The sequence below is a fragment of the Adiantum capillus-veneris genome, chromosome 4 (assembly GCF_014529385.1).
Source record: "Adiantum capillus-veneris isolate H3 chromosome 4, ASM1452938v2, whole genome shotgun sequence".
NCBI lineage: Eukaryota > Viridiplantae > Streptophyta > Polypodiopsida > Polypodiales > Pteridaceae > Adiantum > Adiantum capillus-veneris.
In genome coordinates this window covers 50,330,900-50,349,177 of record NC_140934.1, presented here as the reverse complement: position 1 = coordinate 50,349,177, position 18,278 = coordinate 50,330,900, and the positions used below count along the sequence as shown (strand labels likewise).

Genomic DNA, 18,278 nt, shown 5'->3' with positions numbered 1-18,278 from the left:
GTCATAATACCCCTCCCTGGATGTCTCTAGGCCCAAAAGCAGCTGACCAAAATGTCTCATGCCTACCTCATAGAACATTTCCACATCGCTAAATGTGGCTCATACATAAATGATGCTCCTGTAGCATAAGAATATCAATAGTTCCATCCACAAGATATCTCGGAAACTCTTGTCTCAAATGACCCCGATGGCATACAAATTGTGGTCTTCGAAGGCTCTGAAAATTCCATGAGACAATCCTCATGTGGTCGGTGGGAGAAACAAATGCTGCTCCAGCAACCAAGCGAGCAATCTTCAACGCCAGTTTGGATAGGGAGTAATCCGCATCCGATCAACCCTGAGATAAGCGAGTCTGCAACACATGTCCCACCCATGCTCAAGAGGCCCGTGTAGTCCTCTAAGCTACACTTTGTGCCCAAGAGTCCTCATGAGTGTATACATGACAAGAAGGGAGAGCTGCGCATGTGCCAAAAAGTGAATAATGATGTGTCGCAGCGTGCGGCATCGGGCAAGGTCACTGTGAACTTGGCCAACGGTCACAAAGTCTTCACTAAATCTATGATCCCGAGGTCCCTTGTGTGCTGATTGAAGGTCCAGTTGGTCCCGGCCACAAAGTGGATAAGAGTATCCCACTGTAGAGTATAAAGCATGTGTACCACATGCCGCAAGAAACATCACATAAATCCGAAAACAAGTTGCCTCTAAGTCAAGATGGGGAAAGGCTGAGGTCTCAACCAAGAGGGGAGGTTGAAGGAATGGCTGCCTCTCTTGAACCATTTTATTGGCAACAAAAGAGTTTCTCAAGGAGCAATGTGCAGCAGTGGTGTGCTCAGAACCAGTAGCTGGAGGAGGGGGGGGGGGGGGGGGGGGCTAGAGGTGGCCTGAAGGAGGGTGGGAGGGGTGGGATGGATCCTCCTGCACAAGAGAGGGGGAGGGGGGTCTGAGGCAGTCTCTTGATGTAGAAGTCCGAAGCGGTTTCTCGTAGGAACCATTCCAGTAGAACGGCCATCCGTGAGAGGAGCTTGCCTCTATTGACAGTGCCCCCTGATTTGGTGCCATCCCTCGGTTTGACCATCTACCATTGTTGAAGGTGGATATCTGAGGGTCTCGGAAGCCCCAACCAGAGGGACCTTGGAACTCGATGAAGGGCCAGCCCTAGGGGCCTGTGGCTATGGAGCTGGCTGAGTCTCTTGCTTGGATAGGCCCTTGCAAGATGGTCCACCTGTCTGCAAATGAAGCACTAGTTTGGGGGCCCAAATACTCCACTCTATCTGATTCAACCACCAATTACCCAAGGCAGGAGAACCACCTTGGGAGTGTATGTGTGTCCCGAACAAACCTGCTCAATGGGTAACCGTGTGGCCTTGGCCACAACTGATGTTGAATTGTGCAGGGTCTTCAAGACTGTCTCAATCATGGGGCAAATCCTGGAAAGTAAGGGAAGCTTCTCCCGCCTCAGTCTCGGAAAGCAGATTGAAGTAGGGACATTCGCCTCCTCCTCACGCATGTCTGTAGTTAGGTTGAAGCCGTGGTGCCACTGTCTGAAGTAAGCTCGAGCCGCTCGAATGCCTAGCAGGCTCATCCAGATCACATTGGCTGCCATTTTTTGAGACTCAAACTCTATGTGGGTAGTAGCGTCTCCTGAGAATCTGCACATCAATGATCTTGCCAACTTCGGTGAGGAGTCTGGCTTGGAGCAAGTCCAGAACCTGGCCTTTGTTGGGCCTTGTGCCAAGCAAATGACTGAGGTGGCTTGAAGACGTTCCACGTCGGCCATCAAGCTCTCTTGCTCTTCTGGTGAAAGAACAAGTCGAAGGGTGGGTTCAACGTGTTGGACGAGGGGCTTGAGTAAAGTCCATCTGAGGTGGAGCAAGGGCCGCCATTCTTTGTCTGTTGTTGGAAGGATTAAGGTGAGATGATGATGAAGAACCAGAAAGCTGAAGGCAGCCTACAGGTAATGGGTGAGGGAGGGAATAGGGGGAGGAGGTTGCGAGGATTACGAGGTAGAACGGGGTCAGTCTGGGGCCGGGGTTTAGTGGGCTGGGGGGAAGCGACGGTTGTGGGCTAGGGCAGGTGAAGACAGGGGTGAGTGTGGGTTGGGGGTGGGCGAAGGCAGCACAAGGCAAGAGAACTGGCTGGTGGGGGCCAACAACGAGCTATCCTGTTCGTCAGATGCCTACTATTGGCAAGACTACTATATGTATTTTGCACCTAGTACATCAGCTTATGCAAAGAGCAATTACCATTTACAATTTTGGATGAGGATATTTCTATGACACCTATGTAGAAATGTTCAGAAAGCTGGATACCACTAACATGGGTTTGGCCATAGTCTCACATGATGGAGAGCCTACAGAGTATGGTATGTTTCTTACTGAGATAGGTAATGCACATGGTTTAGCCATCCTAAGATTTCCTGAGTCGAGCGGCTTCACTTGTTTTCCCCATCGTCATGGAGCTAGTGTAGTGGATTATGTCATGACTACACCCAGTTTCATTCCTTGTATTGATGATTTTTTGTGGTTGGCCCGAGGCCAATTGGGGTGGTAGTGGATCATGCTATCCTGACTTTTTCGCTTATGTTCTCATACAGTATAGCTGCACTGTCGCAAGCACCTAGGCTCAGTCGCTCTACATGTACGAGGGGAGATAGACTTTGTCTATTTTGATGAGATATACATGCATCTCTGTGTGGAGGATCTAGGGCACCCTCTTCATGAGCTCACATAGGTTCTGATAGACATAGTCCACTCTTCAGAGAGACCTCGTTTCGGGAAGATGCCCTAGAATAGTTTATATGATAAGGAGTGTAGAGACGAGATTCAGACTACAAACGGAGGTGTTCATGGGCCTCATCACTCATAGATAGTCATGGATTACCTTTTGGCGTCTTATGTGACGAAAGAAGAGAGCTTACCTAACTCAGCTGGAGAGAGATTTATATCAATGATTCTTGAGGCAAGACTCCGGTAAGGCTTGGAGATTGTTTTATGAGCAGCTGTTACATCTAAAGACATATGGGGTGAGTGCTAGGTCTCTCTATGTGCCCCGAACCAGCAGCTATTGCAAGATCCACCAGAGGCATGCTCATGCACCAGCGCTTTCTTTATTGTGGAGATGGTGAAGAAGGCTATTGATAGGATGAAGACTGGGAGAGCATATGACCATGAGGGGTTGCTTGCTGAGCATTTTATACATGTGAAGGATCTTTTGGCTGATCTTCTTGCTTTGACGTTTATTAGAGCTATGTGTGAGGGTTTCCGTTTTACTTGGAGCATGTCCAGGATTGTACCTATTTTCAAGTTTGGCGACCCACTTTCCCTTGGAATTACCGACACGCACTAGCCAGATTATATGCATCCATCATTGAGCATGAGCTGAGCAGATGGGCCGAAAGAGAGGGCATCCGTGGGCCAGGTCAAGCTGGTTTCAAGAGGGGTTTCTCTACCCTAGATCTCTATCTGACACTACGAGCTATTATTGAGGGCAAATTTCATAGGAGGATTTATTGTAGCTTTGTGGATTTCCACAAAGCTTTATAGTTTCTACAAACAAATTGATGCACAGACTACAAGAGTTGGGAGCTCAATAGAGCTCAGATGAGGGATCATGGCCTTGTATAGGACAATTACAGGCCGAGTGCACGTCCGAGGGGATGTCAACGATTATTCACTCCACCATTGGGGTGAAACAAGGCTACTCACTATCTCTTCCTCTCTTTGGCATGTATGTGGATGAGGCTTCGAACTACCTAGAGAGGGAGGGTGACAAAGGAGCCTAGTGGGCTGGGACATATTGTTGTATGTAGATGATATTGGGATTATTTGAGATTCACCTGAGAGGATGCAACGCCATCTTGATTCTTTGCACACATTTTCACAGGATACAGGTATGTTTGTTAACCTTGTGAAGACCACGGCTATGGTATTCAATATCATAACACAATGGGTTAGGCGATCAACACCCAGTTTTACTTATGGACATGACTGGACATCTCTCACCAGGTGTCTCTTCTGAGAAATGCTGTTTTGGTATTGTTTGAAAACCTCGGAACGATGCAGACGGGATGTTTGGGGAGCGTTTCATTGTATGCTTGAAAACCTCGGAACGATGCAGACGGGATGTTTGGGGAGCGTTTCGTTGTTTGTTTGAAAACTTGGGAACGCCGCAGGTCGATGTCTGGGGAGCGTTCCGTTGTATGCTAGAAAACCTCCGAACGACACAGGCCGATGTCTGGGGAGCGTTTGGTTGTATGCTTGAACCTCCAAGCAATGCAGACTGCGGTCTGGGGAGCATTTGGTTGTACAGTCCTCTGAGCTCATGGCCCGGATCTTTTTAGGTTATTTGCGGGGGGAGTGACGAGGTAGTCGTTGAGTAGCTTCATACCACAGACTGTTTGTCTCGGGGGAGTGCTCAGCGGCGTTGTTCGTGTCTTGTAACATGTATATGTGAGCATTTGTGTTCCATTGTGATATGCCAACCACTCAATATTCCTAATTGGATTAGATTGCTTGGGTATGTAATTTTAGTGCATCAAGACACCCGTGGAAGATCAATGCGGTCTGGGTGTGATGGCTAATTTTACTACGCTGGAATATCAAGAGTTCTGATCTGCACGAAAGGAGAAGCCAACTCCTTGATCAAAAGAGTTGAAAGGAGAAGCCAACTCCTTGATCAGAAGAGCCAAAAGGAGAAGCCAACTCCTTAACAAGGAAAAAGGAGCAAACAGATTGTCCCTCGGAATGATCCTTGGAAATTTTTGAGCTAACTTGAGTTGTTTTGCAGATATGTTGTAGTCACGGATGATTACCCTCTTTCAAGAAGGGGGGATGTCACAAATTGCTGAGAATGGAGCCGACTTGCAGATCCCGACCAAGGGGGACTTGCGTAGCAACAGATGACGTGGCAGCTGTACGGAAAACCCGGATTTTGTGCTGACATGATGATGCGGCAGACTGTACGGATTTCCACGTTTTGCACTGACTATTGACGTGGCAGGCTGTACGGATGTCGGTGACTTACACTGACAGCTTTTGGGCATTGCTTTTGGACCACATGCTTTTGAGTTTGAAGGCTTTTCATGTAAATTGCTTTTGGGGCCTAGGGCCTTTAAATATGAGGCCATGGGCTCATTCTCGGGCACACTTTTGGGAGAAGGTGCAGAGCGTGGATTAGCGGCTTGTACTGTGTTAATGCAATATAAAGAAATATCGAAAGGGGCTCCAAGGTTTGGGGCCAATACTCTCTGGGGTGGAATTCCGCCACTCCGTGTCACGTGTCGTCTCTCTCTCTTTTAATTCAGTTGTTATTGAAGTGCTAAAAGTCTCTTCAGTTTGTTCTTTTCTATTGGCACGTGGTGCCCGTCTTGTGACAGACATTCTGTAGATCATCATAGTCGTTAGCATGGACGTGCATTTGGGTGGCGAGACATGGAGAGGCCACCTATCTCCATGATCTCTAGGATGATCAAGGCTAAGGCCTCAGCTTCCCATGCGATCATCCGAGTAGAGCTTGTTGCCCCTCCTATGGTGGTTGAGGCTCTTACAAGATCAATGGCGTAAGATCGTTATGCTCGGCTGGGGCCCTGGAGTCTTGCTGGCACCCCTTTCAGTATTCTCTAGATGCACTCTCTCTCTCTCTCTCTCTCTCTCTCTCTCTCTCTCTCTCTCGCTCTGAGACATGCAGGGAGGTCACTAGAGTTATTTGGCATGATCTGTTTCAGTTGGGTACTGAGAGGACATGGATACAACATATACAAGCACTGGGCACGAGGATGACTACATATAGAGATTATTTTCTCCAACTGACAAAGGATGGGTTCTTATCTAGGTCTTTCTACATGGAAACTCACTTGTCCCACGGATTTCCGTGTGCTATTAGAGAAATTCGGACATAATCACATGAATTGGAGATTGAGACTGGCTGATATCAATGCATTTTAGGTGAGGCCAGGTTGTGCCAATTGTGTCCTTACAGAGAGCGTGGAGACAGAGCTTCACTATATATACCAGTATAGAACATACTATTCGATACTTGGCCACTTTCACTGCCTCTTTAGAGAGGGTTTTGGGCCTCTATCTAGAGCTGTAAGCTACCAGGATCAGTGATGTCTTGGCCTCTATCAATTGGAGATTCAATGCTATTGAGTGGGGTTACCGACAGAGAGAGAGGCTCAGACACTAGGAGACACACCCAGAGACAAATCACAATGTTCTTCCATCCAAAGATTGAGCAAAGGCAAGACCAGCGAGAGAGGGATACATGCCACATCACTAGCAGAGGTATATTGAGTGATTGAGCTGCAGAGCCGGGGAGATCCAGGCGGCCCAAGATGAGGGGATACTCCCATCGACGGAGGAGGTTCCAACAGAGGATCGGATCTATATTGGCGAGACATGGGAGACGCCTATGCAGACTATCACCAGGGACTGATGTGAGCCATCTCGGGATTCTGGTACACATATCCACTATTTTGCATCTCTTCTCTGAGACACAGCCACTTTTTGTATATGTACCTCTTACACTCTTGATACACATCTATTACCGCTCTAGTAGTGTTTCTGTTTAGTTAGTTTCTTTCTTTCTTTTTATCTAGATCTTGTATCAGATTCACCATGATCTCTCTCTCTCTCTCTCTCCCTCTCCCCCGTTGGTGAAAAAGAAAGCTTTGTTTGCGTGTACATCAGGGTGTCTTTCTTCCTATGTTTGCTTAGTTGCACGGTTATGTGACCATACATTAAAATAAGGTTGGTTTTTTATAACAGATTCTTCATTTGATGTTAGTGATCTGGCTATGGGTTTGACTTTATTGCAGAGGGAGAGATTTCTTCAGACATGCTGCCTACTATATGAGTACTTTTTGAATAAATCTAGCTCAGTTATCAAAGATAAGTTTGCTGATGGGGTGAGCTTGCCCAGTCCTAGAAGCAAACAAATAAAGAATCTACCTCCTTTGCCGGGATGGCTACCAAGTGTTGCAAGTGCCCTTCCTCACCTTCATCAGGTGATATTTTCCTCTATTTTTTCAGTAAGTTTTTATCTGATTTTACAATCAGCACATGCCACTAAGGCTGTAGAATGAAAAGGATCATTCTGGTCACTGGAGAAAAGCAAGCTTTGAATAGTCAGAAAGTTTTAGCTTTCCTCGCAAAGCCAATTTTCTAATGAAATTGTCTTTAATTGAAGAGGGAGGGGAGATGGTGGGGTTGGGGTGTGTGGGGAGAGAGAGAGAGAGAGAGAGAGATGAAATGTTATATTAACGTCTTCAAAAGGCCAAAGTGACCTATGAGACCAGAAAGTTACAATGTGGTGGATCTGATACAAAGTCAGAGTCAAAGTAACAAGATAACAACAAAGACAAAAATGAAATGACAAATGCCACAATAAAATACTATGGAATCCTAAACTACTAGGTGTGAACAGCAGCTAGCTGGGATATCTAGATCACAGAAGATCCAGCATCGGTTGCTGGCGGATCTCATCAATCTCCTCCATGGTCAGTAGTCTGACCGGGCGTCGTGCATGTCGAGCCAGAGTGATCCGAATCCTCTGATGCAGCCTCCGTCGATGCTGTGTAGTCCTCCGCAGTCGTGGGCGTCTGGATCTTCCAAGCTCAGTCGCTCGGTCGATCAGTGTGCCTCTGGTGTGAGACAACAAGCTCTGCTGTGGTAGTAACTCCTCCGGGTGTCCAGTGGCAACTCTAAAGAAATCTGTGATCTATCTCTGGGACTGGCTAGCCTCTCCTCTCATCAGGCTCTCTCTGTGTCTGCGTAGCTCGAGCAAAAATAAGCCCAAGCCTCTCTGATCCTCGTACTGCATGACTCTGGAGAATGGTTCAAAGCCCTCTCTGAACAAGCAATGGAAGCGGCCTCGTATCTCATAGTAGACGGGGCAGTGGCATGTGTAGTGCAACTCTATCTCTGGCTCGATGTCACACAGGGGGCATGTCCTGGCATCTGCTGGTACTCTGCTGTATCTCCCAGTCTCGATCCGCAGCAGGTGTGAAGATGTACGTATCTGGCCGATAGCACATCGTATCCCATGAGACAAGTGGGTGTCCATGTATCTCGGCCTCATCACAAAGCCATCAACCGTAAGCTGGAGGAGATTCTCTCTGTAGAAAGCCATCTTCGTGCCCAGCTTCTGTGCTGGCTGTATCCATGTCCTCCTGGTGTCTAGCTGAGTCAAGTCCTGGCGGATGAGCCTGGTGATCTCGGACTGTGTAAGAGTCAGAGAGGGTGCATCTAGTGAGTACTGGAAGGGAGGCAATCTGTCTATGCTAAACCCATGCGCCTGAAACCATGATGTCATCTCCCCATACCAGCATGCTGTATCTCCCTGCATGGCTAACTGTCGAGAGGACTCAAGTGCAAGGCGAGTATATCTGTCTCTGGGAAGTTCCCACATGCGGTGTATGAAGGAGACCGATCTGGTGAGCGCCTCCACCACTAGTGGGGGGGCAGCTAGCTCTGCTCGAACAATAGCACGTGGTACTGAGGCCTTGGCTCTAATGAGCCGCGAGATCATAGAGACCAGAGGCTTCTCCATGTCCCCCCATCCATCACTGCGGCCTGTCCTCCCGTGATGATCTAATGAAGGTCCCCAGATCTCAGCTCCATAAAGTAATGCATACGCCACCAGAGTGTCAAAGAGCCAGAGCTTCGTCCTAGGCTCCTGAAACTGAACCTGTGAACACATCCTTTCCAATCTACCCAATGCCGCATGGGCTCTGGTCAGTCTAGTCTCTGCTGCCCTCCTCAATGAAAATGTTGGCCCACTAAAAACCACTCCGAGGTAAGTGTACGCATCTGTATACTCCACAGTCGCCTGGCTGTATGTGAATGCTGGTGCTGACCTCCTGATCCACTGTGGGGTGGTATTAAATACCATGACCTTGGTTTTACGAAGGTTGACGGACAGACCACTTTCTTGAGCAAACCTATTCAAAGCATCCAAGTGACGTTGCATCCCCTCCGGAGAGTCGGAGATGAACACAATATCATCAGCATATAACAATAATGGAATCCATGTCCTTGCCATCTGTGCACCTCTATCACCATCTCTCTCAATGTAGTCAGAAACCTCATCCACATACATACCAAATAGAGTAGGAGAAAGCGGACAGCCCTGCTTCACCCCAATAGTGGAGTGAATCGGGGTGGATAGACCCTTTGAGGTGCGTACCTGCCCCACTACTGACCTGTATAATGCCATGACCCCCCATATGAGCTCTGTGGGTACTCCCATCTGCTGTAATCTGCGCATCAATCTAGCTCTAGGCAGTGTGTCAAAAGCTTTGCGGAAATCCACAAAGCTACAATAGATCCGTTTCCCACGTGATCTACCCTCCTCAATGATGGCTCTGAGTGTCAAGATATGGTCAAGAGTAGAAAAACCCCTCCTGAACCCCGCCTGCCCGGCTACGCGTATCCCCTCCCTCTCTGCCCATCTACTCAGCTGTTGCTCAAGAATGGATGCGTACAACCGTGCCAATGTGTGTCCAATCATGATAGTGCGATAATTCCCAGGTTCCATAGGGTCTCCCGACTTGAAGATAGGTACAATAGTAGATAGGCTCCAAGTATCAGGCAAGCCCTCACACATGGCACGGTTAAACATCATTGCTAGAAGCTCTGCTAGTAGATCTCTGGCATGTGTGAAATGATCAGCCACTAAACCATCATGATCATAAGCTCTCCCAGTCCTCATCTTGTCAATGGCCTTCCTCACTATCTCTGCGGTGAAAAAAGCACATGTGTGTGGGCATGGATCGAGGGGGTCGAGAAGGGGGGGCTGCTCAGGAACTGTGTACAGAGATGATGCATACTGGCCCTAGTCCTCTGTAGAAGTGATGGCGGGGGGCGGGAGAGTGCTCCTGAAAGAGCCGCCATGCCTCACGTGAATCCTGACTCAAGAACAGCTGATATAGATCCTGCTCTAGCCGAGCCAAAAATGCCCTCTTCTTCCGCCGCACTAGGCGCTGGAAGTCAGTCTGTGACTGTCTGTGAGTGATGTCCCCCAAAAGCACCTCCCTCTGAAGTCTAGCTCTAGTGTCCCGGCATTCCTCATCATACCAATTGTTCTGGGGCATGCTCCCCGAACGGCGTCTCTACTCAGGCTGGGTATCTGGGTATGCCTCTGCTGCTGCATCATGTAGTGTCTGTGTCAATATAGTAGTAAGCTCCTCCAGAGGTCGCCTTGGCTCCTCTGTGCATAGGCGTCTGTAGATCCCATCTATGTATACAGAGTCTGCCTCCCGCGTGAAGGTGTAGCGAGTAGGGGTTGCTGTCCGTAGCCTGTGTGCTACACTAAACTGAAAGGAGATGGTCATTGACACAAGAGCATGATCCACTGCCACACCAAGAGGTCTGGGTCCAATCGTGAGATCCTCGATACTAGAGATAAGGCTCGGCTGTGCCATGACATAGTCCACTGTGCTGGCTCCATGTCTGTGTGGAAAGCATGTAAAACCCCTTGAGGCGGGATATCTCTCTAGGCCATTCAAGATGGCCAATCCATGTGCAGTCCCCATGTCTATCAAGTGTCGTCCATACTCAGCGTGTTCTCCATCTTGTGATACTCTGGATAGGCCTGTCTCTGCAGCATCCAGCTCTCTCAGCATCTCCTCTGAAGTATCATAAAATACTTTCTGATGATGGGCAGTCCTAGCATTGAAATCCCCTAGAATGATGATGTCACCATCTCTAGAGAACTCCCATATGTCATCATCCAAAATAGAGAAAGGGGACTGTCCTCTGGGTGGTGCATATACTGACGTGCTCGGGGGAAAGTAGAAAATAGCAATGTAAAGATATCTGTCTGTCTCTGCTCTTAGCCTCACCCACATGTACCTAGCTTGCTCATCTCTGCGGGCTATATGTATCAATGGCTGCAACTCCTCCCTGAATAACACTGCCACTCCTCCTGATCCCCGCCCTCTGCGCTCTGATCGTGTCTCCTATCTATAGGCAGTCTCCCATCTGTATCCACTGATGTGAGGCATAGACTGCCCATGGGCCTGATGTGTCTCACAGTAGAAGACGATGTCTCTTCCCTTGAAACTATCCTCAAAGGCGCCCACATCAAGTCGCATAGATCCATTACAATTCCACGTGGCAACTTTGAGGGTGGTCCCACGGGTCTCGCACCGTCATGTGGAGCGCCGCTCTACAATCACAACCCGGCCATCTCTGTAGAAGGCCGTCTTTCCCTTCTCCCTTGCCGCTTGAATCTCTGGCATTACCTCTCTCATATGCGCAAGCTGTGTGAGAGTGAGGTCATCTCCAAGGAATATGCCCGTTTTCTTTAGTGTAGGACGCTTCTTCAAGAAGTCCTTCTTTGCCTCCATGGATGGGAAACAGATGATTAGAGCTCTCCCTTTTGAAGTCTCCCCATTGCCTTGTGTCTTCTTCCCCACCCTCCATGCCTATGTATGAGTAGCCTCACTATCCATCATGCGGAGAAGTTCTTCAACTTCCCCTTCCACATCGTCTCGGTCTTTTAAACCGGTTACTCTTATATGCAAAGCTCTAGTTTTCCTGCGTTGTTCTTCCTCTAGAGTCATGTTGATGAGTGTAGGAGTGGGGACAGATGTGGTTTCTTTCCCCTTCCCTTTCTTAGCGACTTCTATCCACTTCTCGGCCTCATCCGCCTTCTTTTGCGTCTTCATGATCGCATCCATCCACGAAGACGTCTTTACCATCTTTTGTTTCTCCTCCTCTTTGATCATCCGTACTTGCTCTTTGATGACCTTGATTTCCTCTACTACCGACGGCTCGAATTCCCCCTCCTCTAGTCCACTGCTCGCTCTATCGGCAAGTTCTCGCTTGAGAGCTGAGACCTCTTCTTTAAGTGCTTTGGAGTCCGCCTTAATTGCTTGTAGCTCTGCGTGCAGGTCCTCTTTCTCTTTCTTCCACTGCGCGCCTTCGTTGAGAAACATTTGAAGAAGGTTGGCCTTCTCCTTCCACCATCCCTCCATATCGGCTTTCCAGTCTTTCATTTCCCTCTCCATTTGTGTAATCCGCTTGTTTGTGAGCACAAAAGTTGCCTTCGGATGGGGCTTACATACCGGCGAAGTAGTCATATTTTTTGCAATTTCCTGTCAATGCTGCAAATTATTTAAATCCTGAGATTCTGAGCTTTCCCTGCAGTAAATCTGAAAATCTGACAATGTTTGCACTGTAATGCACCTGCGGGTTTGGGGGGGGGGGGGGGGGGGGGGGGGGGGGGGTGGTGGGTGGGGCACGTGGGGTGTAGTTCAGATGATAGTAATCCCGTGTGGTGGGGGGTTTGGGGTGGCGGCGCAATGTCACAACAGGGGGGGAGGGCGCAGTCCAGCTGAACAGCAAGGTGCAGCCCAGGTGGCGCGCGCCAGCAGCAAATAGTTGGCGCGCAGGCAGCAGCAAACAGGTGGCGCAGGTCAGCAGCAGCAGTTGGCGCGTAGGCAGCAGCAATTTGGTGGCGCAGGTCAGCAGCAAACACACACACAGAGAGAGAGAGAGAGAGAGAGAGAGAGAGAGAGAGAGAGAGAGAGAGAGAGAGATGAAATGATATATTAACGTCTCCAAAAGGCCAAAATGACCTATGAGACCAATCTGTTACAAACTTGTGAATCTGGTACCGTGTTTGAGTAAAAAAAAAAAAAAAAAACTAAAATGAATCTAGAAGTGCTACTAGCTCGAACATTGTGGGGTATGTGTGATCCTTGATACAATGGGGGCCAAATACAAGAGAGAGATACAATGGGTGATGGATCCATCCTGATCCGTACACTGGATGTCGAGATAGTATGGCTCGAATCCTCTGTAGTAGAGAGAGAGAGAAATGAAATGAAATGTTATATTAACGTCTTCAAAAGGCCAAAGTGACCTATGAGACCAGAGAGTTACAATGTGGTGGATCTGATACAAAGTGAGAGTAACAAGATGAAAAAATGACAAAATAAAATACTATGGAATCCTAAACTGCTAGGTGTGAACTAAGCAGCTAGCTGGGATAGCTAGATCACAAGAGATCCAGCATCAATCGCTCGCGGATCTAATCAATCTCCTCCATGGTCTAGTCGTCTAACCGGACGTCGTGCATGTCGGGCCAAAGTGATCCGAATCCTCTGATGCAGCCTCCGTCGATGCTGTGTAGTCCTTTGTAGTCGTGGGCGTCTGGATCTCCCTAGCTCAGTCGCTCGGTCGATCAGTGTGCCTCTGGTGTGAGGCGACGAGCTCTTCTGTGGTAGTAACCCCTCCGGGTGTCCAGTGGCAGCTCTAAAGAAGTCTGTGATCTGTCTTTGAGACTGACTAGCCTCTCCTCTCATCATCCTCTCTCTCTGTCTGTGCAGCTCGAGCAAAAACAAACCCAGGCATCTCTGATCCTCGTACCGCATGACTCTGGAGAATGGTCCAAAGCCCTCTCTGAACAAGCAATGGAAGCGGCCTCGTATCTCGTAGTAGACGGGGCAGTGGCATGTGTAGTGCAGCTCTGTCTCAGGCTCGATGTCACACAGGGGGCATGTCTGGCCTCTGCTAGTACTCCGTTGTATCTGCCAGTCTCGATCCGCAGCTGGTGTGAAGGTGTGCGTATCTGGACAATAGCACATCGTATCCCATGAGACAAGTGGGTGTCCATGTATAATGGCCTCGTCACAAAACCATCCTCCGTAAGCTGGAGGAGATGCTCTCTGTAGAAATCCATCTTCGTGCCCAACTCATGTGCTAGCTGTATCCATGTCCTCTTGGTGTCTAGCTGAGTCAAGTCTTGGAGGATGAGCCTGGTGATCTCGGATTGTGTAAGAGTGAAAGAGGGTGCATCCAGTGAGTACTGGAAGGGAGGCAGTCTATCTATGCTGAACCCATGCACCTCAAACCATGATGTCATCTCCCCGTACCAGCATGCTGTATCTCCCTACGTGGCTAACTGTCGAGAGGACTCAAGTGCAAGGCGGGCATATCTGGCTTTGGGAAGTTCCCACATGCGGTGTATGAAGAAGACAGATCTGGTGAGCGCCTCAACCACTAGTGGGGAGGCAGCTAGCTCTGCTCGGACAATAGCACGTGGTACTGAAGCCTTGGCTCTAATGAGCTGTGAGATCATAGAGACCAGAGGCTTCTCCATGTCCCCCCATCCATCATTGCGGCCTGTCCTCCCGTGATGATCCAATGAAGGTCCCCAAATCTCAGCTCCATAAAGCAATGCAGAAGCCACCAAAGTGTCAAAGAGCCAGAGCTTCGTCCGAGGCTCCTGAAACTGAACCTGTGAACACATCCTTTCCAATCTACCCAATGTTGCATGGGCTCTGGTGAATCTAGTCTCTGCTGCTCTCTTCAATGAAAGAGAGAGGGAGAGAGAGAGATGAAATGATATATTAACGTCTTCAAAAGGCCAAAATGATCTATGAGACCAATCCGTTACAAACTAATGAATCTAATACCATGTCTGAATACAAAAAAGGAGAAACTAAAATGAATCTAGAAGTCCTATGTGAGAGAGAGAGAGAGAGAGAGAGAGAGAGAGAGAGAAATGAAATGAAATGATATATTAACGTCTACAAGAGGCCAAAATGACCTATGAGACCAACTGATTACAATGATGAGTCTAGTACCAAGTCTGGGTACAAACAAGAAAACTACAAACAAAGAACTGATAGGAGTGCTACCGACTCCTATGTGTGGCTGGTAGGCTGAGCAATGGTATCACCAGAGAGAGAGGCTGAAATGAAATGGAATGAGATTTTATATTAACGTCTTCAGAAGGTCAAAATCACCTATGAGACCAAAAGGTTACATCCATGTATGACTCTAGTAGAGTGTCAAGGGAACATAAACTTTAAAGTGATAAAAATAAATGAGATTACCTAGAAGGGGTAGGTAAGTAAGCCTAACCTACATCCTCAGCTCAAAACATATGGGGAGGGATACAATCATATGAGGGCTAATGAGGTGCACACTAGGGAAAGTACACAATGGTAGTCATCACATGAGCTCTCTCGTGGGTCTTTTCACTATGACCTAAATGTCCTCCATGGTCACTTGTCAGGGTGGCTGTGCTTGATGTCGCTCAATGATGCTCTGTAGCCTCTGATGTAGACCTCGCTATGGTGTGAAGATCCTGGCATCCTCGGGCGTCTTGAGCATTCAAGCTTGATGGCTGAATCAAGAAGAATGCCCCAATGAGGGTGTGCCTAGGTAACCTATAGTGGGCCATCCCGAGTAGTCTCTCTTCAAAAAGTAGTGATCTGGCTCTGTATGGATCCTCTATGTGTAGGTCCTCTGATTCTAAGGATAGTCCCTCTCAATCTACAGATCTCCAACATGAAGAGACCTTGGCACCTCTGATCAGAGTAATCCATGATGTAGGATAAGGGGCCAAAGCTCTCTTTGAATATGCAATGAAAACGTTCGCGGATCTCATAGTATGATGTGCATTGGCAGATATGGTGCTCCTCTGTCTCTAGATCTCCCTAACAAACCTTGAATAATCCCTCCTCTAGGGGTATACCTTTGTATCGGTAGTCTCTATCTCCAACTAGTGAGATGAGGTGCGTAATTGACCAATAACACATCTAATGCCATGGGAATCGGGATAGGTGGGTTTCCATAAACATGGGGCGTGAAATAAACCCTTTTTCTGTCATCCGGAGAAGATGGTCTCAATAACAAGCCATCTTTGTCCCCAACTCATGTGACGGAGACAACCAAGTCCTATTTTTTAGTTGAATGATATCATGTTTGACAAAAAGGGGGGCAAAGCCAGCGGCCGCAAAGTAAACAAATATCAAAAACCAACGAGCAATGAGTCATGACTCATACTTGATGGATGTCATGAATATCATCCAAATCCTCTTACATAGGCTCATTCTCATGCGTAGATCCTCCTGCCTCTCCAAGCATCTCTGCCTTTGCCTCGATCTCGTACTGTAGAAAAGAGTGCCACTTTGGATGCTGACTTACAAAGCATTCTTAGGTTTGCACTGACAAAAACAAGGTCATTTGTCTTCTGCACTCTAAGTCGGTTTCTCTTTCTAGATGCAATGTGGATATACACACTGCACAATTGCTCCAAGCAAAAGCAGCTAACCGCTTGGCTTAGAATGCGGATGGCAAGTCACTGAAGATTGGGACCATATAAATCATTTTCTTGCCACCACAAGACAGAGGAAATCTTGGTGCGATCAATCCAGCTGTCCCAAATGATCCTCGCATCTCTATAAAATGCAAGCTGATCCTTGATTTTGCACTACATGTCACAATCAGGTTGAAGCTTCTTCAAGATAGTGTTCCAATGTGTATTTACCTCCAAATCATGTTCCTATCCTACACCTTGGAACTCTGGATCCAACACAAAAGTTGTACCTTGAAGAGGTGAACTATAGGCATTCCACCTGCTATTGCAAAGTCTCTGATTTCTTCTAGCCTATCTAGGTTCTTCTCAAGACCTTCAAGCGCCTCGACCATGTGATCCATTTCTTCATAGACTTTGCCAATGCAAGGTTGCATACCATCCATCACTCTAAGCAAGTGGATCACTGGTTTCGCCATTTTGTCAAGAGTCTTGAGAGACTCCTAGAATTCAAGATCCTCTACTTTCCCTGTACAAATGATCCGTGGGGCTGTAGGAGCTGCATGGGAAGTCTCAATAAACTCTGTACTAATGAAGAGTTGCCGCATTGCACTCTGACACTCTACAAAGCGGCTTACCATAAGTTAATTGTAGGCAAAGCGGATCTCACAATACTTTAGAAGCACTTTGCTCCCCAACCGCTTCAAGAACTCGGCTCGAAGCACGTTGTGGTTGTTGATAAAAGTAACTACTTTGGATGTAGATGCAATGAGAGGCTCTATCCAAGGTAGTTTGCAGAAATCCTTCAGGAGATTGTTAAGGCAATGTGCCATGGAAAAGGACGCTGTGAGTTTGAGGATAAATACCTTCTAGAATAGCTCGGGTGCCCTAGTTGATGCCTCCCCATCGATGACTAGCTCTATCAAAGATCCACCTCAATGGTCTCGATAGCAGAGGTCCACTGAAACCGGCCCGTAGGGCGGTAGACGTTGGCTTTCACCCGAAATTCTTTACTTTAAACACACACACAGAGCACTTTGCAAAGAGAACCTGTAACGGGAGTTAACACTTAAACACACACACGACTCGGAAGCTAGAATGCTCCGAGCAGACGCCGACAACCTGTAGGCCCCAAAATTGGCGCCCCTTTCGGTATTTCTTTATTCTTTAGGAGGATAAATTACAAGGTAAGGTCCTGGGAATCCTTCACGTGTATCCACCTAGATACCATTTGATTTGGCCAAATTTCGGCAGCATAACAGCCCCAAAACTTGCGCGAAACCAATTCCCCTGCTGGAACTCGCTTGCACTGTCGTATACCCTCTGATTCCTGTCCATAAACAGTAAATTCAGCTCGCTGTATTTAGTGGTTTTTGCCCTGTTTTCAGCCCCAAACAGTCCTCTGCCAGTGGGGCACGATTCCCAATGGTCCTGGCGTCCGTACGGCTGAAAAACAGTGAATTTACAACGCATACACAGTGCTGATTTTGCACCTGTATGGTGAGGTTATGACCCTCACCAGTGCCTGCTTTGGAGCAGCAGCTAGCTACCCCTGTTCCTGCTCAAGGAGGCTCTTGCCTCAGCACAAAAGCATGAACCCACACAACTGTACATCAGTCAAATGAGCAGCCCTCTTGTGGGGCATCACATAACTGCACGTAGGGGAGAGAGAGAGCAGTGTGTAGTGTGCAGGGCATCACTCCTAGCACCACACTGTACATGAGAGGGAAAGGAAGCACTCCATAGCTCTTAACCTGTGACAAAAACTGAAATGAGGCCTCTCCCAGCATAAAAATCAGCGTCCATTTTTCTGCAAGAGGAAAGTACACGAAAATGTGACACTTGGCGCATTTTCAAGCATTTTCCCGTTTCGGGTTCGCCGCTTAAAAATATCCCAACCGACGCGTTAGTTGACTTCACGGCAGAGTTATAAAATGTTCCCCTAGTCATACCGGAGGTAATGACGCGAACACATTTCCCGGCCCAAAATAGCAATTCCCTAAATTTTAGTAGATGCTTCCGTTGGGCTCCCACTGGTCTTTTGACCATCTATCCTCATTGGGACCGCATCCAAAAATGCAATGTGGCCCAACTGTCGGATACTTTTTGTTGGTAGTCCCACCTTGACTTTACGCCTTAATTGAGTTCACTTCCTAGTATCCACCAACTTGCTAAGTGCGACGGGGGGACCTATATGATCTTTCTCTGAGCCTAGACATCCTCTTACC

At 47.9% G+C, this 18,278-nt stretch overlaps 1 protein-coding gene across 4 annotated transcripts in view; it reads left to right on the top strand.

Moving 5' to 3' along the window:
- The window catches only part of LOC147459138 (uncharacterized), a 267,221-nt gene that overhangs the window by 124,601 nt on the left and 124,342 nt on the right, over positions 1-18,278 (top strand). For all 4 annotated transcript variants that reach the window (XM_086510478.1, XM_086510479.1, XM_086510480.1 and 1 more), the window contains one exon: positions 6,815-7,003. In XM_086510478.1, the coding sequence (XP_086366604.1) occupies positions 6,815-7,003 (189 nt within the window). The remainder of the gene's footprint in view (positions 1-6,814; positions 7,004-18,278) is intronic.